We start from the raw sequence: 26,257 nt of genomic DNA, 5'->3' as shown, positions 1-26,257 counted from the left end.
TCGTATTACAATTTTTGATCAGAATAATTATTTCAATAAAATGCTATTGAGACTCTGTCAACAAGTCTAAGATAATTATAAACATCTAAGTGGCATCCTTGTATTTTTCATTAAATCTGAATTTAGAGTTACATAAACCCTCATTGAGCCCTCACTCTTTGCATATTGCCTGGAAAATGTTTAGCTTTGAATATTGCATAGAACTGTCAAGGGGTCAGGCACTGTGTTCCACAGCCTCAGTGATGTATGATGAGTGGTGGTGAGAACTATGCTTCTTTGTGAGGTATGTTCTCACAATCTGAACAGAAGAGGCCGGAGACTGAAATAGGACTTTGAAAATCACTCTGATAAAATTCATGGAATCGCTTGCTGATTGAACTATTTTAACCAGTGCTACTACATTTTTTGTTAACATGAGGACAGGGTGCAAAAGGCTCAAGAGGAAAGTCATTATTAGCACTGTTTATACCTGAAGGAGTAGCAAGACTGCTTTGTGACAAATTGCTCATGATGTGAAATGAAATTACCTAGAAGTAATTTTTTAAAGAGGTAGAATTTAAAGACTAACAATTCATGCAGGAAAATAGAGTTAATTTTCTTCTCAATCTTTTTTGATTATGCATAGGTGACCTTGAAGCCAGAGCAAATGATTCTGCCACTGGTGGATGAAAAACTTCAGCGCAGCACTCTTTCAGGGATTGCATTCCAGCCTCCTGAAATAGTAGCAAATATAGAACAGGTGATGCAGGATCTTCGGTCAGAACCTGTTTACTGGAGACTTCCAGAGCAGTTTGAGGGACGAAAGGTAAACCTAAAATTCCACAGAATACTGACATCGATTTCTTTTTTTTAGTCTTATATTTCTATTTTACAGTGCCTTTTTTCCCTTCCAATGAGCATGTCATCACACAGTGAAAGGTACTTCAAAAGAAAATAAATGCTATTCCATTATTAAAAATTATTTGCTCGGTTATCATGGAAATTCATAAAGTAACATGATCAATATTTAACATAGATATTTACGGATATTAATATGTAATATTTTTCCACAGGATAGATTTTCTCATAAAAATGTTATTTGAAAAAATAAGCTGCATAAAATTTAATATACTTCTCTTGCAATTTTTTGTTTATCTCAATTTTAAACCAAAAATGTCTGACCTTTTTAAGTTACATAGGAGAAAATGATTGAAATAACCCTCCTTTTGGATATTGTTATGCACCTCTGTGATGATTTATTTTACACTTTTTGTATTTCTTGGTTTGGCTTGGGGAGGTTTAGATGTTTCTTTCCTTAAACACAAATTTTGGGGAACACCAAAGCACATGTAAAGAAATAGATAACATATTGTTTTTAGTGTAGTACAATAACAAATTGTTGATGGGTGTTTTTGAACACAGCCCTTTTTCCCAGATATCTCCACAAGTATGTATTGCTATTTTTTACCATGTATGCATTCATCAGGCTGCACATGGGTGCAGAGTGCATCTAGCTCCTTCCCAAGAATTTATTTCTATATAACTGAAAATTAAGATTTCTTTTTATCCATTCTTAGCTGACTGCTTATGGAGGGAAACTGAAATATGCCATCTACTTTGAAGCACGAGAAGAGACAGGTTTTACTACTTACTATCCACAAGTCATCATAAGAGGTGGACCTCCTACTCATACAAGAATTATTGTCCGGCACATGGCTGCCCCTCTGATTGGGCAGCTGACAAGGCATGAGATAGAGATGACAGAGGTAAATCACATTTCCATCTGCTTTTTTTACTCCAAAGCTTAAGCACCCTGTTCTTTTGAATACTGTTAATAACCTGGTTTTGCATTTCTGTCTTTCAGCATGAATGGGAATATTATGGTGATGACCAAAGAGTCAGAAATACTGTGCCCTGGGAATATTATCATGATGACTCAGGTATCAACAGGACAATGTCGCAGACAGATTTTACCTGGAAGCCTTATGGAGATGACTCAAGACCAAGTAGAGCTGTATCCCGGGAAGACTTCATGAATGTGTTGTATGATGTTCATTACATTCTTATTAAAGCAACTCATGGCAATATCATGAGGCAGAGCAGGTAACTATTTCATGCAGTGGTCTGAAATAGTGGAGTAGTCACAGATAACCTTGTAGACCTCCCAGCTATTCCCAACAGAATTTGTATTCATAACATCAGCTATAAGCCATTGCTGAGAAGAAGGAACAGAAGGACTTAGCATTCAGCCTAGCAGAAGACACAGGAGAGGGAAGTTTAATTCAACAGAAAATTTAAATCACAATAGGCAAATGAAATCTCTATTTTCAGGTTCCTACAGCAGAAAACACATGTAGCACACACATTCTGAAGCAAATTCAGGGTATTTTTTGAATAAATGTCTATTTTATGAATATATGATGCTGTAATTAAATAAAAATGTTAGTGTACAAAGAATTTTTCTTGTGCAAGTGGGAAATAGAATATGTTTGGGTCAAATATACTCAACATCTTCTATTCAGTCTATTAGTTATTTATATGAGGAAATAAAAATATATTTGGAGTGGATATCAGACATCAAGATGACTGGAGCAGTACAAAAATCTGCTGCAATCTAAAGGTCAGCTATAAGATTTTACACTGAAAGTAGCAGTCAATTGAACAAACAAGGAACAACTGCTTAGTTGCCTATTCTTTGAAGAGGAGTCTGCTGTTTACAACAGATCACCAGGTGAACATGATTCAGTAACGATATTTTTGTTAAGAAATCCTAATACTCTATCTCCATGCATAAACAAATATGGTATGGCCTGTGAAATGAAAAAAAAAACAAACAACCTCTTTTACTTCCCCCAACACTAATAAAGCCTAAGCATCAAGTTCCAGGTAATGGAATTCAAGAAAAATGTTATTAAAGTGTTGACAGGATATCAGTGAACATCATCACAGGTTAAAAAACATGACCTGTGAGAAAAGATGTAAAGAACCAGATATGTTTAGAAACTAGAAATTGCCTTAAGATGCTTAAAATGTCATAGAGAGAAAGAGAATAATGTATTCTTTGTTGCCATGGTGGGAAAGTCAAAAACAAAAATGAACTTAAACTTCAGCAGGAAAGATTCACATTAGACATGAAAGAAAGACTCGTTGGGGTAAAGACATTGTAGAACAGATTATATAGACTATTGCAAAAAGGTTTTAATAATGAATTCACAATATCCTTTGCAAGCAAAATTTATTAGCAAGGACATGGGAATGATCAGAGATAAACTCCGAAAGTCTCCAGAGGTCCTTTTTATGATTCTGTCATAAAAGCGATAGACTAAAATTACTTCCAGATTTTTAGATTACAAATACGTCTGTAAGAGCCTTGCCTTTGGAGTTTAAGGGTGAATAGTAGGGGAAGATACATGTACAACTTTGCAGTATCTTGTGACAGAAAACGTAGTCGTTGTTTCTGCTATTATCTCTATTTAAAGTATGTATTTTACTGAAAAGTATTCATGCAGCTTGTGCTGGCTAGATGCTAAATATTAACACATGCCATAAATATTTTACATTGGTTTCATTTATTTTTGGCACAGTCCATGTAGGATATTGTATTACAAGCACAGGGGGGTTCCCATGAAAAGAGTTATGAAGGTAACTCCACTGCAACTGGAAAATTTGAGAAGCATATTCATGTTTTATGTCTGTTTCTCCCTTCCCTTACCTTTACTCTGTACATATCCTAGTTCAGCTGTGGAAACAAAAATTGAATACTATCTCAGCTCGAGCATCAAGGAAATTTATGAAAGCAAAGCTTCTGGGTTTGTTCTGGGATATGTGTGACTATTGTGACTGAACTAGACCTGAATTGTAATCAGGGCTACAGAGTAAGGAGGCATATATCAGAACAGGGGAAGACTTTTCAGTTTCAGGGCAGGTTTGCAAAGTGTCACTTAAAGAACTAGAATATATTTTTATAGCATGACACTTAAGAATGTGACATTTTATGACAGCAGGACTTAGCAAAGAGTTCATCTGGTCTTTCTGGTAACTCTCCTTCTGAAGGCATAACTTTGCATATGATACCGTATTTGATTTTGAAGGCGGTTATGTTACAATAGATTTTTATGGCTTAGTTACAAAGCATTTACCACATGGCATCTGAGACTTTAGGTAGAATATAGCATGAACACATTATTATTTTTTTCAAGTTAGTAGTTTGAACGATTTCAGTGAAAGTTTTAGAAAAGACTAAAAATAAATCCCCCAGAATGTTTTTAAAGGTTAGTGGAATATTACCTTGCATAACAATTGAAGGCTTTTATTAAAAATAAGCTGAGACCCTCTAAAGGACAATATTTATGCTCAAATTTAAATATATGTTTGAATTAAGTGACTTATAACATTTGTTTAAATAGAATGTGTTGCGCTTTCCAAATAAGGAAACTTGTAGTAAACTAGTAAAGCTTCTCTTTCTACCTGACTGCATAGTAGGAAAGAATAAAGCAAAAGGAACTGTGGATAGGAGGAGGAAAATATATATATGAAGTGGTTTTATATTTTTTTTAGGTTTTTAATAGTGCTTTAATTTCAATTGCAAAGTTTAAAAACTGTAGGTAAGTGGTAAATACCAGGAAAAACATTTTAAAATAAGAAGTCAAAGTAGCAGCAGCAACAGGAAACATAAAAATAGCTTAGTTCTAGTGTTAACACTGCATTAGCAGCAATGCTAATGTTACAGCTTCAAAGCTGCAGCACCGGTAGTGATTTAGAGGTTTCTGCTCAGAATCCAAACCCAAACATTTTTCTCCAGTATTGTTCATTTTGTTGCCCTCATTTTCACATTCACCACTCTAAATGGAAACATTGCTTTTATTAGATTTTGATTTGCAGCTGGGCTGTGATAATAAATTCATTTGTATTGGAAGTATGCTTTCAATTTGACTGGGAATTATTTCAATATTTCTGACAGTGATCAGATAACAATTGTTTGACTGCTATCTAATACACAGACAGTTTCCAAAAATCAGCCAAACCAGACCTTCCTTGAGTAACATTTTCACACAAACAACAGGTAGGTTTGTGGTCCTAGAATGTATTGTTATGTAAATACAGCTTTTTGACAGTAAACAGTTTCTCAACCTTGCCTCAGCCTTCATGGGGGAGCAGATTTCATTTTCTCCCCCCATTAAGTGTACAGACATTTCAATGTAAGCTTACATCGACATATCAGATCTGAATGGTTTTGCCCTCTTTATTTTCAGTCTTCTATTTTGACCTGGCTTTGTTTTCTTGAGAGTTTTTTTTTTGTTCAGTTTCCCTACTCCACTGAACCCCTTTCTTTAGGTAATAACAAGAGAGCACAGATACTAGATTGATTTGGGATTTTTATTTTGACACAAGGTATCAAGAAGTATGGGTCTAGTCATGTAAGCTCAATCACAAACTCTCATCTAGTTCAGTGGTAGGCATTTGCTTTTCCTATATTTATCTCCTGACATTGGTACCTATATGCCAATGAGCAGAAGACTGTCACTGAGTCACTCAGTAATCAAAATTTGGGAGTAGATGAACAGACTGTAAGCATAAGAAGGAGATGAGCAGTTCTGTGAGCTCCCCTGCATTAGCCCTGTGCTCAGACACTTAATGAGTAGACTCTAGCTGCATTATTGACATTTATTCAGCTAGTTAGTCAGATGATCTTTGACATTTTATCTTATGTTGGCATTATATTTGAAGCTTTAAAATTTACACTGTTCTGCCCTTTTAATTTCTCAGAGGCAATAGGTGTTCCAGATCAGAGCATACATTTAAACAAACTAACAAACCCCCAAAATAAAGAAGTAAGCTGAAAGTACAGCATTAGGGTGCATTAGGATTAAGTGTATTTCATTAGATGTTATATTGGTTACCTTTGTCTGTGTGTACTGAACCCTATTTTTCAGGACAGTGTTCATGCTGGAAAGACAAGGAGTGGTTGGGAGACAAGGATATTATTATTTATACAATCGAACAAATGCTTAGAAAGTTAAAATGTTAGAAACATATCCATTTCTGATACTAGAAGATGTTTCTGTAGTAGGATTTCATGTTTGCTTTGAATTGTTTTTTATAGGTCTAAATAATCCTAAAGGAAAAAAAAAGGATATCTGGCTACAGATCTTAAAATTCCTGCTAAAAAGGCAAATGTCCAATATCTTTGAAGTCTGTTTTACAGCTTGTTAGGTTGCTTTAGTTGCTGAGGATAGATTTTATTTTATTTTTTAAATAGTTGCCTCATTACAAGCTCATTTAGTGAACAATTTTATTGCCGTACCCCTGAGAGTCATGAATTGGAACTGCATTTAGTATGTAACTTCAGTTTCTTAATGAGTCCCTCCAAATGAAGAATCAGATATGAACTTTTGTTAGTAGTTTGCCTGAAAAGAGATTAAAAAAAAGAAAGAATCAAGCTTGAGTGCTAGTTAGCTATACTATTGCTTAAGATGGAAAATGAGACCAGAGGTGGTGTTAACTTTGTAGTTTCCTTAGCAGATGCAAAAACCAGTGTTGTCTCCTGTAGATCAAGAATCCTACAAACAGCTAAATAAGACTGTTTTCTCCCATGCTAGCTATGAACTAGCTGGGTTTGAGTTAGTGCTTGACTAATCTCATTAGAGATATTTACTCCTCTTTTTCAGGATTTCTGAGATCATGCTGGAAGTTGCTGAAGGTGGCACTGTGTCTGGGATGACTCCTCAGGCTTACCTGATAGAGAAATGTGACTGCCCATTGGGTTATTCTGGTTTGTCTTGTGAGGTACAGTACTAACCTAACTCCCAGTAAAAGTCTTTGTACCTTCACTGGTCCATTCATTGGTAACATGTGAAAAGTAATTAGAGTGTGAATTCATTTAACTGGTAACAACTCTCTCTTAATTACTTACTTACTCTCTCAGGTATTTCTCTCACAAGGAATTTAGGCACTTTTTTTTTTTTTTTGCTGTAGGCAAATATGCTACTGAAACCATGGTGATGACTCAAATACTTAGTATAAAGGAAAGTGAGTTTTAGTAGGACAGCATCTCTGAGGCTGAATTGTGTGACTGGCAGATCAAGGCTGACAGATCAAGCCTTTTTGAACAGATAAGGGTATAATACCATTGCAATAGTAAATTTCTAACTCATTGAATGCTGGGAGAAAATGCTGTTCAACTCGGTGAGCTCAGTGTGCCTTATACATGCACCATATTTATTTTTTTACTTATGTAAATATTTTCATGCAGATGACAACATATTTCAAAAGTATCCAAGTTTTATAGAAAATCAGCTGACTTGCGTTTTTGCAGAATTTATTTTATGATAGATACCAGAAAAAGTGTTTAAGATGTTCTGCATTGGCTGCAGAATAGGAGCTAATATTTTTGACTGTCTATCTCTGGAGGATGAGACTTCCAGTCTTTCTGTGTGCAAAACACCATGTTTTCATTTTTAAGCAGCACTAGCAATTCCAAATGTATTGGTTACAATTGCTAGGTAGAGGTAGCAGGAGCAACACCTCGAGTATTCTGCAAATGCCTCGGACACCCTGACTAAATGGGGATCTTGTAAAGGTTCCCCCAAACTAGCAGTGGGAGAAAAATTGAAGTAAATAAATCAAGGGAATGATGCCTTGTTATCTGTAAGAACTCTGCTCCCTTCAGACATTATACAGAATTGTGTTATGCAGCAAATGAGTCAACAGGAACTGTGAGTTCATACGAAATATGTGGAAGGAAGCAAGTGAAGTATTTTTCTTTACACACTGTTTTGGTAAGAGCATACACCTGAACTTGTGTAAATGCATGAGAAATTAATCGGCTCCAACGTTAATAACTACAGATATTTTTTTTAATTACTGTTGCAAATTGAATTTTTGAAGAAAAATATATGATAATGTAATTAGAACTTTATTTTAATTCACACCCGCCGGGGGCTGCAATAAATGTCTCAATTGCAGCCTTCATACTTCATGCTTAATTGTGTGATCTTCACATGCTCATAACTTAGTTTATTTTTAGTGTGCTCAGTGAAGGTTATGTTGTGTTCTGTGAAGGTTTATTTCATTTTCGAAGGAAAAAAAAGCATCTGATACCCTGGCATTTTTTAAGCAAATGCTAACAGGGTATATGCTCTATCTGTATAATTGCATTTTGAAGACCATGTGCATAGCATTTTTTATTAGAAGTGACATTTATATCTCCCCTCCCCTTTTTTTTTCTTTAATCTGTTTGTATGCTGAAAAAGCAGTGGTAAGAGTTTTCCTTATGGCTACTTCTGAAAAACTTCCAAACTAGTAATTAAAAATGTAGTCTACTTTATCTTTTGTCTGTGTCTCATTTCATCTGAGAAATGCTATAATCAAAATAGGTGAGAAGAGTGTTAATGACATCAGGAAAAAAACAAACAGATGTTAGTTTTGTTTGAGGATGTACCATATATTTATACCTTGATTTTAAAGTCACTCAGAACTTGTAAAGCTGTGCTTTGTACCATGTTTGGACAAGGACTGTTGTGGGGATAGAGAGGGAGAAAAAACCCTGGAAATTGTAGTAAGAAACAGAATTACTTTCATTTGGGATTATTTATCTAAATTAGAATTCTTCACAAACCATGAAAAAGCAGATAGACTGTTTCTATGCTTCAGGGAACTTAATGTAGTCTAAGTCAAAATAAAAGGGGAAAAGCAGAAGTGAGTTAGATTTCTTTCTTTGTGATTCTAAAAAAATAATTGTGTTTATGCTTTTTCCATAACTTAGGCACCTGGAGGTTTTGGCAATAATTGTAAAACTGTCAGAGTGGCAGTGTGTGAATAAATCTAGCATGTCAGCTAGTGCTTCTCTGAAGGATTCCGCTTTTTGTCACGAAAAGTTACTTACTCCAGATTCTCCTTTGTTTTATTTTGCATCCATTTTATTGCTGTGTGAAAAGTGTACTATTCCCATTCTCTCCAAAAAGCAGAAATTGTGGTCAACAGTAGGAAATTATCTCATCAGACAGCCTTCACAGGCTCCTGGCACCAATAGGTGGTGAGATTTATACATGGGACAAGTGACTTCTCTGTAGGTTCTTACTCCTAATGGTCTCAGCTGTCAAAATTTTCCTGTTTGTGTTTTTGTGCAGCCATAGCTGTATGCTTTCTGAGAGCTATGTAGTGACTTTCATAGAATTGAGTAATAAGCCTGAAATAAAGATCAAGTGTTTGATTTTGCATGTGTCAGCTTTGCTAGTAATTTGCTAGTAATTTTGTTCTCAGAATTTTATTACCAAGCTGTGGTGGAGGAGAGAGTGATTGATAAACTTGGTTTGGGGCTGATAGTCTCAAGACATGGAACACCTTTAACATTTTGAATTCTGTACTTTTATGGTCTTTAAATTATATAGCTATAAATAATGCAGCCATGCAGCCATATTCTTGTTTATTATCATTTGGCTTTTGCTTGTTATCCATCAGGTAGTCTGTAGGCAGATACTAGCTTGTCAAACCTGAAAAACTTAGCAAGGATGAAGGAAACAGAATCATCATGCTTACTCTCCACAATCCATGCAAAAAAAATTATTTTGAAAACAAACCTTTTTTGAAGAAATGAAGGTAGTGCACAGTGAGAACAGAAAGGTGTTGTGCATCTGAATGAAAGATCTCTCAAGCTGTAGGGTAAAAGCCTGACGCCAGTGGAGTGCTCCTGGGATTTTTCAGCCCTGTGTCCAATTAGGCTTGGCTCTTGTTATCTGTAAAGTACTGTATATTGTTTGTAACACAGCTGGAAACCTGTCAGGTTCTTTTCACAGCTTGTAAAAACTGGTGATTGGAAAGATGAGCTTGCAATGCTCCCCTACCCAGTCCACTCTGTAATGATCTGTTTTCTTCTGCATCTTTTTTTATTGCAGTCATGCTCTCCAGGATTTTACAGGCTTCCATCTCCACCTGTGGGAAGGACATCTGCTCAGTCCTTGGGCACCTGTGTTGTATGTCAGTGTCATGGACACAGTACTATGTGTGACTCTGAAACATCAATTTGTCAGGTATTATGCTTCTGAACTTAAGCACCAGGTTAATCGTAATGTAAAATTCATAAGTTGTATAACTGGTCTAAAAAGACAGAGGATGATATTTTAATCTAATTTTTTTTAAATAGCTTAAGTGTCAAAGTTCAGGGAGGTTTATAAAAGCAAACTTTTAAAGTTTTCCACTCTGATTTTCTAAATTTCAGATTAAGCAGTGCCTTTTCCCCCCTGAATTACTATTTGTGTAAAAAGAAAAACTATACACCTGCAAACTGAAGAAACAATGTACCATGTGATGTACAGTAAGCACAATGCTGCACTTGTAGGCAGTAATACATGTAACTTGATACAGTAAGATTGAATTTTAATTATTTCTTGTTCTTCAATGGCTGGAACAAAGGAATGAAGAAAGGATGAATGGGATAAGAAATTCTGTAGGATACATCTGGCTAGCTGCAGACCTCTATTCTTTCTTCTTTTAAGCCCACATATTACTCAGCAGGCATTTGATAGATGCTTAAAGCAAGCATTCCCACTGAGAATCATATCAGGAAGAGACAAATTACGTATTGAAGTAAGTTTGAATCCCTGAGGCTAGGAACAAAATTTTGTCTGCTTTCTTGTAATTATCAAATACAGCTTTCATTTTGTCTCCTTCCTCTGCAGAATTGTCAGCACAATACTGCTGGTCACCACTGTGAGAGATGTGCACCAGGATTTTATGGCACTGTCCAAGGCTCTCCGGATGACTGCCAGCCTTGTGCTTGTCCCCTATCCATTTCTAGTAACAAGTGAGTAACCAAACTTAAGATGCAGAATTACCTTTCCAGCAAGCCAAAGCTTTGTTCTGGGCTCACTGTGTCCTTTTTTCAGATGGCTACAGGAAAATTGCATCATGGAAGCTTTACTAAAAATTTCTTATCTACTTTTGCTAATTGATCTCCTTTTAAAAGTGGGAAATTGCTCCTTTGCTAATTTGTGATGAATAAATTAATAAGTGCTAGAAAATGCAATACTCAAGATAATGAATGTGTGTTATAAAGGTATTCTCATAAATGAAGCTAGAGCAGAATTCAAGTACAATATAGCCACAAGGGAGCTGCAAAAAGTCTTATGCTCATGTTTTATGTTGGTATAAATGTGTTACAGTGCCTTTCTTGCTCCACTATGGAATTTATTGATTCCTTATTTAATGTTACATGAGTTTTAGGCAATTTGTGAAAGATAGAATAATTTAAAAGCAATATAGTTATTGCAGCATAAATTTTATTGGTTGCTTTATGCTAATGAGCCTTTCCGTGGTTCTTCTGCATGTGTTCCCAACAGATGATATTTTAGCACTTGAGATTTGTTTCTCGTTTTGTTGAGAAGCTCTTAATGATATTTGGCATCCTACTATAATACTGCTCTGAAAAGGTTTATGTTTCATGATTGTTCTTTTGAAAAGCTGGAAGTGTTCCGTAAAACCATTTTTCTGTGCTTTGTCTGACCTTTAGGATACTTTAGTGAGTATTTCAGTAGTATAGCTGAGATTTTGGGGTTTTTTTTCTTCTTACTTCTTCATTTTATCATTTTGGATTGGTCTCAGGTTTATTTTGAAGGAGGGAAATCCTTTCTTAAACATTACTAGCTAAAGACATCATGATCATTCATCCACAGAAAGAGTTTTTAAGAATACTTTAAAATCTCAGGTATTTAAAGAAATAACCTTTATCTCAGGAAGTTATAATGCAGTCTTAAATGCAAGTTTTTCTGAGTTGTACCCACTATTTCATGAGTGTTTGGTGTTACAACTTAATTATGTGTTCTACCTATTACTATGAAAAAGGACATTCAAGTTGCAAAGAACAAGATCAACCAAGCTTTTCAGCTTTGTAAATCAGCAAATAGACTAGAAAAAACTTTTTCTGTTACTAACTGGCAGTATGAAGTGCTGAAAATATCCCATCCTATTTTTTTTCTGGGGTTTAGGAATCTTTTGTTGCCCAGAAATACATGTCAGTTCAGAAAATGATGAGGACTTTTCACATGAGTGGTTATGGCACCCTGCTACAAGAATTTAGACATATTCTCCACACTGTGCCCAGAGATCATTTCAGTATCTTATCTAAAAGCTAACATAAAACACAGGAAGTGGGTGTCGCTGAAGTGCTCTACAAGTGAAAAATGTGTGGACCCTGGGTAGTGCATGTGTCACAGAATCATAGGATGGTTTGGGTTGGAAGGGATCTTAAAGATCCAGCTCCAACCTCCCTGCCATAGGCAGGGCCCCCTTCCACTAGACCAAGTTGCTCAAACCCCATCCATCCTGGCCTTGAACACTTCAAGAGATTGGGGCATCCACCATTTGTCTGGGCAGCCAGTTCATTCACCATCCTCTGAGTAAAGATGTCCTCCTAACACCTAATTACATCTCCTCCCTTTTAGTTTAAAACCATTCCCCATTGTCTCAACACTATCTGCCCATGTACAATGTTGCTTTCCACCTTTTTTAATAAGCTCCCTTAAAGTGTCCTGTGGGCACACTTAAATTGCTGAGCTGTCTGAGGAAGAGCAAACAAAGTGCCCATACCTCATGCAGCCATATAGCCTGCATGGCCATGGATGTTGTCACAGCCTTTTGTGTCATGCTCATGTAGAAGTAAACTCTTTTGTTTCATAACCTTCATAGGAGATAAGAGAATAACACATAGTTTGAATTTAGAAAATACACTTAATCATGATATGGTCATCCAATTTCTTAGGAGTCAGATCTGAAGCATGTCCAGAAAGAGAACTGTTTGTGTTTTATAGAGCTTAACTCAGAAGTCTCTAGAAGTCACGGAGAGATTTCTGTTAGCTGCAGCCATCAACAACTTTAGTAACTGTATAGTAAATGCGGGGACAGACGACTGTACATCTCGCCCAAGTGAAAACTGAAGGAAAACACCATTGGAGAGAGGGCAGGGAAAGAGATGTTTCAAATGTGTGTATAAGCCTGTCTGTGCATCTCCACTTTCCAGTGCTGATAGACAATGCCCAAACAGTTGGATTAGACTACGTGCCTAACTTGTAGATGGATAGAGTGGGATAGGTCCATTCCATAAAACTACAGTATTAGGTGGAAACTAATAGTATCACACCTTGGATTTGCATCTTTTGCAGGTCAGTTCAAGCTCTTCAAGATACTATTAAGGAAAAAACTCTACCAGCAGCTATTCTATGGTAGTCAAGTAATCGTAATCTACATGAAATACAGATAGCTAATGAGCTATCTCGTTAGCTTACTATGTCATGACTGACATGATAGTATTTAAGAAAGGTATAGTGCAATTATTTTTATTTATGAAATTGTATAAAACTCCACTAAAGTTTTAAATACTGTGTTTATACTCCTGTACAATCAGCAGTCAGCTTCAAACATGATGAACTAGGGGAAAAAAAAAAAAGAAAGAACAGCAAGAATGAATTTTTCCTAGCATGGATCTATTTTTATAGAGTTGAAAATGTGTTGGATAATGAGGCTGTGAGTAATAGATCGATTTGTTTACATTTTTTGCAAAGGCATATTTTATGTACTTATTCAAGCACTATTGATTTAATGCATTATAAGCAAGTTAGAGTAGGATGCTGACTGTACTGTACCAAGAAGGAGCTCTGGGCTCACCACTAGCCACCTCCGTGCCTTTCTGGTTCTTCTTCTACAAAGAGCTGGAAGAGTTTTACAGTTTTGCACCATCTTAATATTTAGTTCTCTTTATCTTTCCCTACCTACCCTTTTTATTGTTTTAACTGCCTTTGCATGCACTTAATACATATATCCCAACAAAATGCTACTTTGCACAATCCCCATAGCTACAGACTAGTAAAGTGACTTAGTAAAGATAATCTAGTGTCTTCTATGATTAGAATAAGACCCCTCCCTGACCATGAAGGAGATAGCTTTTAGGCTTTTTTAATCTGTAGAATACTTTTTTCTCTTCAATATCTCCTTGAGAAGATTATCTGATGCTGCCTTTTTGAAAGATTCACACAGCTATGATTTTTGTTCCTTTTTCCCTCTTTTTGTCTTGACTTTGAGTAAATACTTCCTAGTTTATATCCTTTCATTTGAACTAAAAATAAATCCATCTGGAAAGGCTGGATGTTTGTTAGCTCAGTTTCTTAATCTTTGATTTCACATTCTTCCTAGTGCTTCCTCTTCTTGATCACAGTGAGTGACAGCACCATTCAGTTGCACAAGCCTGCAGCATGGGATGTTACTGACTCCGTCCCCTCTGATACAACCCTTAGAGCATTTGTCCAAATTGTCCAAGGCATTCACATAATTCTTAATAGAAAAGAGAGATCTCCTACAGGTTTTTATAAGCAGATAAGAAAATGCTGCCATTTATGTTGAGTGGAGCTTACCATGGGCCCTTCTGCACAGCTGACTGAAGTGAAATGATGCAATAGAGTGGAAAAAATTCTTTATTTGCTTTTGTTTTAGTTTTAGCCCTACTTGTGTTGCTGAAGGACCTAGTGATTACCGGTGTACTGCATGCCCACCTGGATATGAAGGCCAATACTGTCAAAGGTAGGATGAATGGGAAAGGAGGAAAGAGGGACAAAGTAATGCAGAATAGACATGAAGGAGGCAAATGATTTTTGATACTACAAGCATGTATTTACTAATGTTTAAATACACGCTTGGGATAAGTTATTTCCTCTTTACATGTTTTTAAAACTCAGCCGAAATAGGCAAGTTTTATGTACACTTACTGTAAATTGATAGTCAGTGCTATTGGCATGACCAATACTGTCCTAGTCTTACTTTTTGATTTGTGAGGGTTTTTTCCTATGGACCTCTGAAGTTAAATCGAAAAATACAAAATTTATCTAAAATTAGATGCCATGCTAAGAGAGTATCTTGATGTCACTCATACCTTTTGTTCTAGTGACTGTTGTGTCCTCCTGGGCACTGACTGTGAAAGAAAGTTACATATTAACATATTAATGCCAAGTTGCAAATTAATAACCCAAACAGCAGCTGTTTGTTGTCCTGTCCGTAGCAACACTGAGATGATCAAAATTATCAAAATTGTCTGCTAGGAGATTTCACTTCTAATGCCAAATAGGTCTATAGGCCAAATATTGATAATGGAGAAAGTTGGGGGTTTTTTGTGGTATAATAGAAGTTTAACTGAAAACTGTTAAAGATATGGAATCACTTTTGCATATCGGCTCCACCCAGACTGTTCCATGTCCTGGTTAGAAGTTAATATCACTTTGTTGGACAGTTTGCAATATTTATCCCTAAGTCATGAAGCACCACAGATCTTTTTTCAGTGGTTCATGAATGTCCATATAAATTTTGTTTACAATATGGCCAAGTATTCATTGTGGTGCACTGCATCTCAGCTGCCCAAATCTTGTTTTGTATTTGCAATGTCTAGATGTTCTTCTGGCTACACAGGAAACCCACAGATTCCAGGAGGCTCCTGCCAGGAATGTGAGTGTGATCCATATGGTTCTCTGCCTGTCCCCTGTGACGCTGTCACTGGGCACTGCACTTGCAAGCCTGGATTCACGGGGTGGAAGTGTGCTGGCTGCGAACATCGGCACGTGCGTGATGGCATGAGATGCATTTGTACGTATACTAATGTAATTTTGGATAACATTTGATTGTGTTTGTCGTGTTTCAGAAATCCAAACCTGCTTGTTTAACAATGACTTTTGTGGGTGTCTTTGAAAATAATTGCCAGGTTTCTTACTACTTTGGCATCTGGTCTTTTTTTTACAAGCCTCAAGATGTTAGGAAAACTCCCAATACTTTTTAATATGCTCATTGTTAATTGACAACAAAATTTTGAAGGATTTCTTTTTGAGTTTGTTAAGTTTTGCTAAAGTTTGTCACTGTTGTTGCTCTTAGTGAATTTTTTTGTGTTGTCCTAAATGTTTAACCAGCAATTGCAATACTCTATGCCATGAGTCACACACAGAGTTTTACCAAAGTTTACTTTATCATGTTGGTTCAACAACCACCCATTGAAATGTAAAAGATGCAAGGAATGACAGTGCAACATGCCCAGGAGCAAAGAAGTTCCTTAGTTTAAAACACAAAACTAGTAGCCTAAAACACCAGTTTATATTTACAGTATTGGTATCTTTGTCCTACGCTCAATTTTGATACAAAGTGTCTTATCTTGTATTATTGTTTGGATTTTTTTTTCTTGAAATTGGATGGTGTTTGGTTTGAGTCTACAGTCTCATATCCCATGATGTTGTACGTTTATATCTTGTACAAAAAAACAGGTAGCAAAATGTTTCTAGAACACTTGGTCAACCCTGACTGAAATAAGGCATTTTCCTCTCCTCCATTCTCCCCAGCTTTTGAAGGACTAACTTTGTGACTTTTTTTCCTCTTCAATGCCATGATTGTTCATTTTAAAGTAGAATACAGGTAGAGTTTCAATAACTCCACAGTATATAATATTTATTAATCTGTGCATATTTGAATATATTGGCAAGGTACAATGAAGTGGTTTAAATGTTTTCTCTTTAATTGGAGCTTTTTCATGGAAGGGGAGGTGTATATGTGAGGGACATGTAACATCAAGGCAAATAGATGCCATCTATTTTTTTTCTTTTTGCTTCTTCAAAGAATTTGTTCCATTTATACCTCAATACCCAGAAGTTTACAGTTCTCTAATATTAAAATCAAGTAGTAAAGTAAAAACAAATTGCAACTATTTCAAAAGCAATTTGGAAAAATAAACAGTGAAGTGCTAAAAATGTGTGAAGGCATCATATCAGTGAAGAATGAAATGCATGGCTTTTTTTGAGTGGTTGAAGAGGAAGACATTAGGCACGTAGGGTCAAGGACTACACAGTGCAGAACATTTTTTCACTCAATTTAATGGCTTTGATCAGCTCTCAGGCAGTCATCAGGACTTAGCAACTAAGCTTTTAAATGTGACTGTTGAGTTCGGTGCTTTTACATTAGTCCCGAATCCCAGGCAGAGATTATAGATTACAGGGAATATAGACATAAATACTTCTATTTCTATATTATTAACAATATGGCATTGATTCATCAATTCAAAGCTTAGTGTACTTAAGGGAAATAAAATTTAATGTCCTGCAGTGTGATGTAGTTTAGGACTTAATTCTGAACTTAAGCTCTATGTTAAACTACACAAAAATGACTGCAAGTAAGTAGTCACTTTGCCAAAATAACTACAGTTTGGGTTCCATTTTGTGGCCTACATGCCAAGGAGAATTCAAGGAGAATTGTAATTGTGATTAAGTCCGTAAGTATTACAGCTAGAAAATTTTAAAATAAAGACTGTGTTTTCCAGAGTGGCATCTAAATGAAAATTACTTCATTTTTCAATATCCTGAATAGCTCTTTCATTATTTCCAGTATTAGCCAATGTTTCCAATCTCAGGCATGACTTAGTATGGTTTGGGTCTTTTACCTTATCAGTATTACGAAAAGTCTTTTGGATATCCAGGATGACAGAGTTTCATTGTACAAAACAGCCTAAATGCAAGTTATCATTTCTAATGGTTTTCCAATTTGTTAATCAGACTATTTCACTGTGTGGATAATAAGGTTAAAAATCCATGCTGTGAATGGGAAAAGCTGTTTGCAGGTAAATCAAATTTTCCACCTTTTTGCTTTTAAATACATGATTCTCTGAAATCTCTGATTTAGCTGCAACATGTTCATGTGCAGGTGTTGAAATGTATCTATGCTATCTATAGTGACATTTTTGCTTTAACTAGGTAGTCAGTTTTCACCATAAAAACAGTCCATAACATGTGCATATGGACATTTCCTTTGACTGGTAGAAATGTGGATCAAATGAGAAGATTTCTTTTCTTTGGTCATAAAGATAGGAACCACCTATAGGAACATGTGGGAGGTGCTTTAAATCTCCCCTGTCACAGGAACTAAGCTGCTACTACTGATACCATTTCAATAATATCCTTGTCATAAATTGCAGAAACTGCAATCAAATATTTCATTAGACACTTTATGCCTATTTGCTCTTGTCATATGACTTTCCCTTTGTTTAAAGGTTCTTTGACTCCCATATTACTCCAAATGTACCTTTGCTAATGCAGTGCAATACCGTTGACATAGCAGAAAATAAAGCTGATCAATAACCTTTGTAGCCTGTGATGGATACAGGGGCTGTGGCAGACAAAGGAGTGGGAATTTGCCCATGGTTAGCACTACCTAGTATGTCACAGGCTTCAAAGTGCAGCTATTGATAGGGATTCATTACTGCAGCCCTTAATGTGCTTTAGTAGTCACTGTGCTGTCAAAGAACCATTAGAAACACCTTTTGGGGGAACCTTGAAGCTTTCCTTCCTTACTCTCAGAACATTGAGCTGTTCCTATCTGAATTTAATGCAGCTGAGAATTTGGTCCTGTATACAATATATTTTTACTTTCATATATCAACCAATTGCAAAATACTCAGTAAATTCCCATCTGACTATAGTTGTAATGAAACCTTAATAGTAATAGTACTCTTAATGTACAGAAAATTAATGCCAAGAGCAGAATCCCATTTGCCTTCAATATTTAAAATGAGTCGTATGCATGTATCTACTTTTGCTCTTTTGTGGTCCTATTTCAGGTACTGCAATAGCGTTGTACCTGTTAGAAATTTGAGGAACCCCTAGTTAGGTGGTAAAGTAGTCTAACTTAAAGAATATAGATGTAAATACAGGAACCCATGTTTGAAAAGGTGTACTTGTAGATAATATAAGACATAATTTGATTAAGCTGTCCAATGTTAGTATATTATAGTTCATATTTAGGAAAGTGAAATTTGATTTTGAATATTTAACAAAGAGTAACTGTAACAAATTTTTTGGCAAATTCTATAAAAGGTCACCACGCCATATGACCTGAAAACCAAACAATGCATATTTAAATCAAATTACAGAGATATTTTAGCCAAAATATTGTAATGCATTGGTTTTTAAGTATAACATTTATCTTTTAACATAACCCTTATCACAAATATTCTAAAGATTTTTAAGTGAAGATTTGCAGTGAAAAGATGGGGGGAAAAAAGCAAGAAAGCATGCATGTTCACTAAAATGGTCTATTTCTGATATAGCTGAAAATCTGTTTTACCAGGTTCTTACTGGCTTTCATCATAACGCTTCATTTTTCAGTTGCTTAGTGCATGCCACTTTTCAATGCTGTGTTATAATATTATATTTTAGAAAGCTACTGGTAAAATAGAAAGTGAATATATTTTTCAAAAGCCACTGTACAAAGGGGAAGAGTTTGCTTACTGATGAATAGCAACGGTAAGATAATTACAGGTTCTTGGCACAGAGAGCATTCGCTTCCCATTATATTCTTAGAACAGAACAATGTTGTTTTCTCTAGGATGCCATCAGGGAATGAAAAATTATATCCAAAAAGTAGATTTTTTAAAATAAGTAATACAAGAGTCTAGTCTACTACACATCATAAAAAATGTAATTTTTTTAAATTAAACTCTAAAAATTTTATTTTTTTTCTAATTCTTTTCTTTCTTTCTTTCTTTTTTTTTTTTTTTTTTGTATTAGTACAGTAACTAGATTATTTGGCCAGCTAAAGTGACCATCTAAGTTGTCCTGTGCAGATATTCATAATACTCTGCTGATCAATACTTCCTTGTTGGACTCAAGGAATCCACTTTGTAGGCTCACTTTCCCTTCTCTTTTGAAACAGTCAGTTGCCAATTAAAAAAAAAAATAATGATGGCTGCAAACTTATTTTAATAATGCTACCAGAATCCTTGTATACTGTCAAATATGACAAAAGTTTTCCCAAATCTTCTCTAAGATTTTGAATCAAACCTGTAGCAATCATGCATTTTCTTAGATATAGTAATTCCCTTGTGTATTTTTTATTATACCTTTTGGCATTCCGCTTCAATTGTAGAGTTTGTAGTACATAAAATGAAAAAACCTAAATTGCAATGTTATTGGAACAGTGATTGTGATCGCTACTGTGCCGTATTTAGGGAACAAAACAATCCTAGTGAGAACTTCAAGGCTTCATTGTTTTATGGTTCTATATCTTATGTGGCAAGTCAGAACTCACCTTCTGAATGCTTTCAGGGTATCTGTCATAACTACAATGGAGACTTCAAAAAAATGGTCTTCAATATTTTGAGCTCTGTTGCAACACAAACTACAAAACCTTTCTGTGGATGTATGCATCTGTCACAAATGTTCTTTGGGGTCAAGCAAAAGCCTGAATGTGAAGTTGATGTGACCGAACAGGAAGCAATCACGACACAGGCAGATCTAACAGATAGTTAATTGTTAGCAGTTTTTCTTTATCTCAGTCTTATGGGGGGGTGGTGGTGGAATAAAAAGACCTTAAGCCATGCTGCAGTCAAAAAACTTTCATCTTTATGAATTTAAATATTCAATACTGGTAAAAGGAGAAAATTATATAATGAGATTCCTTTAATACCAGGTCTAGCACACTTGCCACCAGTCCTGGCAGAATCAAGGTTTTGGCTTCAAAACAGTGAATAGCTCCACGATATCAACCCCTCCAAAGTCAGAACTAGGCAGAGATGCTGCCTCTGTCAGAAGCAGATCTTGAAGAATCCATGAAGAGAAGCCTCTCCTAGCTCCTACACACTGCTTAATTCAGCAGGAGCTAGGAGCTGCTTCTTACAAGCCTTTACAGAGTGAGTTGAAAAGAAAGGTCCTGTGTGTAACACCATTTTTGTGATATGTGAGTTCGTGTGGAGTTTAGAACCACACACCAGTGCCTTTCACCCAACTCAAGCATTCTTTAAACTCAACTAGTACTAGAGTATTAGGACCAGTGGTATGTATTGGAACCAGCAAATGAGGATTTCTAAATTAGCAAAATCAGAAATAAACCTGAGTAGGTGCTTTAGACCCGGATCTGGATCTGAATTTTCCTATAATTTGGAGACATATTGATCATGTAAGCTACCTGAAACCAGCAGCAGTGGTAAGGAAGCTAAAACTTTAAACTCTCTGTGGGGGTTCTGTTTTCGGGGGCACAGGAAGGCTATTTTTTATTTGATATGAGACTAGTGCCAAAATGGGAAAAATGAGGTAATAGCTAACAGACTAATGAGCTAACAATAGTCCAACACTTTGTTGTGAAGCACCAGGAAACTAATACTGAAGAGTTACTGACTATCATAGGATACCACATCCTATCAGAGATTGCATGGTTGCTCTTAGACCAAAAATTACCTAGTCATAACACAGTCTTCTGAATCTTAACAGCAATGAATGTATTAAAGCAAAATTGTGTCATATAATCACTCAGTTGGAGGAGTGATTATCACTCAATTGTGACTCAGACATGTGTTTTCTTTATTGTACATTATCTGCTCTTTGTATGATGGAATAAATGGTTAATGTCCATAAGCTTAAAAGAATTTCTTTCGCATGCATACTTTGGAGATGCTTCTCACAAGAGGTAAGTCAAAATCCTTAGAGGAGTTATTTTGCATGGAAAAGTGTGATGAAAATGGAAAATGCAGTAATTTGCATTAATTGCTTGCTGGACTATTGTAATATTGATTGCATGATTTGCCTCTTACATGCTTGCACTGCTATAATGTTCTGAATTTAGTGCTGCATTTGTTAATATTAGGCACAAATTTATCCTGACAGCTTTATAGATAGACACAGAAGTATTTAGTCTTGCAAAATATAATCACGCTCTTTAAGTATTTCCCATAGCTACAGTACATTTCAGACTGCATATTGGAGTAGCTTAGTCCTGTCTCATCTGCTCAGCTGTGGTCTCACTTGATGCAGTTCCTCTTTTCAACCCGATTATTGTGCAAGAGGAGTTAATTTATACTGAATCCTCACTTAATGATTTTTTACTCATTGAGAATACTTTTTCTCTTCATGAGCTGTTATTTTTTCTCTTATTGATGTGAATTGAGTTTGTCTTTACCACATAGCAAATTTTTAGCATTTTATTTCCACCCACTAAGAAAATTTTCCAGGGGAATAGATTTAGCTTGTTCTTTAAGTGAAACAATGTAGCAGAAGAAAACCCACAGCAAAACCCAAACAATAAAGACCAATCCTTTTCAGGTCCGATATTGGTTTCTTTCATCCTGCAAAATGATTATCAGGTTTCCTTACTTTCTTGATCAGCTACAGAACAAATATTTGTTATTTTAAACATTGTTGGCTATAAAACTTGCTTTTCCTTTAATTCTCTCAGACTTCTAAAGGCAAGCACACAGATGACAAGAACTGGGATGTTAATGAGTTGAGGGGTGGGCATGGGAGGTTAAATTCCATGGAGAAGCATAAATCAGAATATATCATGCCCACAGTTATAGACCACAGTTCTAGTGCAATTCAGCTTATGTAACAAAATACTGTGAAAAAGGAAGAAGTCTGCAAATGGAAGCAATGAAAATGCAAAAGGAAGTCTTAAAATAACAGTAGTATCTACCTTTCTGTACCCACTTCTTATTGCACTAAGCCAGCATCTACCTTGTCTCCTTTTCAGTCATCACAGGAGTTTCATGGTGCATTAAACTAGTTTTGGGGTTTTTGCCCCTCTGTGTTTGACTTGACTCTTTGCTATATTGAACAGTCAACCTACTGAATAAGAATTGTATTTAGGTAACTGAAAACTTCAAAGAACAGAAAAGATTTAATCTACGTGAAGCATAGATTTTGGGGGGGGGGAGTAATTCTCTTTTGAAAACTACTTCTCTTTTCTACAAAAGCATACATACTGCTTAATGGAGGGCTTTTTATAGCCATTAAGCTGCGTATTTTTTTTAAATAAATAATGACACAGTTGTAAAATTTTCGGTACAACCCTCCACATCTCTTAACATCACCAGTGAATTTGTTGTTTCACAGTTTACTTCATCTCCTGAGATGTTTAGGTTTGTCAGTTCTGCGCAGAGTCTTTATGCAGGGAAACAGGTATTCCCACAACCCTGTTCTAAAGGATGAAGAATTTTCCTGTCTGCAGAATAAATGATACAGGATGAGAATTCCTTGTGATAATTAATCGAAAGCAAGGGGAGGACAAATGCAAACTCCTCTTGATATATGCAGCACAGACCCGTATTTTTCTTGCTGAAAGATATTTGCAAGAAAGGAAGCATGCGTGAAAATCTTATAAACTGGTTAGTGAAAAGAGGTAGGGAAAAGCAATTTTTAAAAGAAAACTATCAATATTTTTACCTGTATGCTTTCAACTGTCTGCATTACAAGTTTAGCGTGCTTGACCATGCTGTTATATGAAGTATGTAAATTGGAAGATTTTTTTAGGTTTTTTCTTACGTTCAAATCCATAAGCATACTGTGTTTCTTACAGCGCTCCTTAGATTTTCCAAATTGTCTGTCCACTTTTCTCAAATTTCATCCAAATTGCTTATCTAATTTAATATTATATTGGCCAGTTCATATGGACAACATAAATGATTTCCTTTTTTTTTTGTGAGGTAAGCCTTTCAATTTTGCTCTTTATGTTTTATATTAAACTGTCCCATTACCAAGTCCTAAGCAATAACGCCTTTCCTATTCCCTAGTTGTTGTTTCCATTTTTTCTCACTCTACACTTTTGGAGTAAATTATCTGAAATTAGTGTTACCTCTCACAGAATTGTATCTGTGCCATATAATTTCTAACTCAAACATATGTCTTAAATGTTTAGCAGGAAGAAATAAGCTTTGGTTGTTCTTCCCCCAGCTTGTGATGATAAATGCACAGGACTCCTTCTCAATGACCTGGATCAGCTAAACCAGATGATACTGAGTGTTAACCTTAGTGGTCCACTGCCTGCTCCATATAAAATGTTACATGGTTTTGAGAACATGACACAGGAATTAAAGGTATGTTCATAGTATTCAATACAGAAATAACCAGGCTTCAGTACAACTGTACTTAAATCTGTTCAAACATACAGACTGAGTAGATTCAAGGAAGAAGAAAAATTCAAGATTTAATTACTTCAGACTTGCTTTGGTTGATAAGTATTTATTTTTACTTACTTCAGTAATTTATTTATCTTGCAGCAGTAATTTCTGTACGTATGTTCAAGGAATTATACTGCAAGCACAGAAAAAGCAATGTTTATACAAATAAAATGGTTTTTATGCTGGTTGTCCATAAAGTGGTTATGTGTTTTATATACTGTATGTTCCCTACCGTACTTACAAGTTCCCCACTAAACTATGTAAAGTTGTCAAGATTCCTGAGAAAAGTCTGTTGGATGAATGTGACACAAAAGTCAATGGCAAAAGGGATTGCATACTATAGTGAAAAGGAAATGTTTTATGCTTCTTCTCTACAATATTTGAAAGCACCAACTATTAAATATGGATTTTTCACTCTCCCATCTTTTTCCCAACAGCATTTACTTTCCCCTCAGCGAGCTCCAGAGAGATTTCTTCAGCTAGCACGAGAAAATCTGGATACCCTGGTGACAGAAATGGATGAACTACTGACAAGAGTAAGTCTGTGATCACATTGGGGTCTATGGGTTTGGTTAAGGCTGCATAATGACAGAAATCTTCTGAGTATGAATTAAACATGAATGAATAGATGAATTATAAGTCCTTCTCACTCTCAGTGTTTGAAATGGCAGCAAGTCCTCTAACAACCTCTTTTTGTGGGCCAATACATTGAGACATATTTTCTACAAAACTTCATAATAAGGTAAGAATGCTTTATCCTGCCCATATGGAGCATTCAAGAATGAACTTATCTGGAAAAGCCAACACTAAAGAAGTACATGAGTTTAGTTTTAAATATCTAAGTTAAATTTTCTAGATTTTATTTATGAGGATAGTTAGTCTTCTGGATTTTAATAGTTGTCTTATGTACTCTATTACAAAAGTTTTATTTCGCACAGACCTTATTTTGTTCTTTAAAGACAGTCTTAGAAAATAAATTGTGCCACCTAGTGGAGAAAAAATAGGAAATGAATCAGCCTCAATACAACTACAGCTGTCCAAGGTACATTGGTGTGAGGGACTACCAAAAGTCATCTTTGTGAGTTGAAAAAGCCAAATAAGAAAGATGTGGAGTACTGTAGTGATGAATATTCACCTCGGAGAATAACATAAACTCCATACAGTTTTAGCATCATGTCTTTAAATTGTACATGGCTTACAGATCAAAAATTCTCAGAGAAACTCTTTCTTTGGGTGAATTTTACTCAATTTTGAAACGAGTGTTGGGTAAGAAAGCATCTGTAGTGTACTTGCATATGTAGTCGTGTATTTGTATGTCTGTACACGCACACACACGTGCATACACAAGTATCTATTTATACATACTCTCTTTGTGAGAAAGCTTGCTTTTCCACTTCTCTTTGATCTTTTACTTTTCTGCCAGAAATAACTATGGTAGTTTTAAGTCTAGCTGGATTTTTAACTTATGTTAGCCCTACAAGCAGGTGAGATTATATTTCTTCTATTAAGATTTCTCAGTCTTAGGCTAAGATAATTTTTTTCCACTTGTAAAGTTGCTCTTTTTAATATGCTTTTCCAATTGCCCCCGTAGAGATGACCTAAAATAATGTTGCAAATTCTGACCTTCTGTAGACTACTCTTGGAAGCCAAAATATATCAAAGGTGTGATCTTAAGGGAGTTATTGTAGTGGCCACATTATCGCCATGGTTGCAATGACTAAGAAGCCTTATGATTTCCAGTTATCCTTACAGAGAGTTGTTAATTGGATTGGAGTAGTTTGTTTTGTTTTGTTTTTTTAATTTAGGGACTGGCAACAGGTGGCAGGTCCTACCTTTATCTTTCTATGTTTGTAAATAGGGATAATATTCCAGAAAGAAGTGTGAGTCCTGATATAGTATGTTTAAGTCCATTTCTGAATGAACATGGCTAGCACTTGGACTACATAGTATAACCATACATACCAAAATTTTTCCCCTTATCTGATTTGCAAGCTCACTGAATTTTCAAAGTGAAACCAGTAGTGATGAGGAAAAAGGTTGATGAGGATTGGTGAGGAGACTATTTCCATGAAAAAAAAAATCTAACTATTTAAGATAAAATACAGAAGCCAATAATATTTAGTCACTACAAGACCTTTGGGGATTTTGCTTCCTTGTGGTAGCTTTTCAACCAATGATCTCTTACTTCAGCACAGCATTCCTTTTCCTTTTTTCACGTCGTTCTTCATTTACTTTGCCATATAGAAGATCCTCACATCTTTTTCACACTGATTACATGCATATTCCCACACCTAGCACCAGGGGCAGATCCAAGACTTCAGTTCACTG

The 26,257-nt window shown here is 35.6% G+C and overlaps 1 protein-coding gene across 2 annotated transcripts in view; it reads left to right on the top strand.

Moving 5' to 3' along the window:
* The window catches only part of LAMA2 (laminin subunit alpha 2), a 359,058-nt gene that overhangs the window by 244,684 nt on the left and 88,117 nt on the right, over nt 1-26,257 (top strand). For both annotated transcript variants that reach the window (XM_032682503.1, XM_032682504.1), the window contains exons 26-35: nt 626-805; nt 1,557-1,745; nt 1,844-2,082; nt 6,648-6,765; nt 9,873-10,007; nt 10,656-10,780; nt 14,458-14,544; nt 15,404-15,597; nt 23,703-23,845; nt 24,367-24,465. In XM_032682503.1, coding sequence (XP_032538394.1) covers nt 626-805; nt 1,557-1,745; nt 1,844-2,082; nt 6,648-6,765; nt 9,873-10,007; nt 10,656-10,780; nt 14,458-14,544; nt 15,404-15,597; nt 23,703-23,845; nt 24,367-24,465 — 1,509 coding nt within the window. The remainder of the gene's footprint in view (nt 1-625; nt 806-1,556; nt 1,746-1,843; nt 2,083-6,647; nt 6,766-9,872; nt 10,008-10,655; nt 10,781-14,457; nt 14,545-15,403; nt 15,598-23,702; nt 23,846-24,366; nt 24,466-26,257) is intronic.

The sequence above is a fragment of the Chiroxiphia lanceolata genome, chromosome 3, assembly GCF_009829145.1.
Source record: "Chiroxiphia lanceolata isolate bChiLan1 chromosome 3, bChiLan1.pri, whole genome shotgun sequence".
Taxonomy (NCBI): domain Eukaryota; kingdom Metazoa; phylum Chordata; class Aves; order Passeriformes; family Pipridae; genus Chiroxiphia; species Chiroxiphia lanceolata.
Note: the sequence above shows the minus strand (reverse complement) of the source record. Positions and strands in the feature narration are given on the sequence as shown.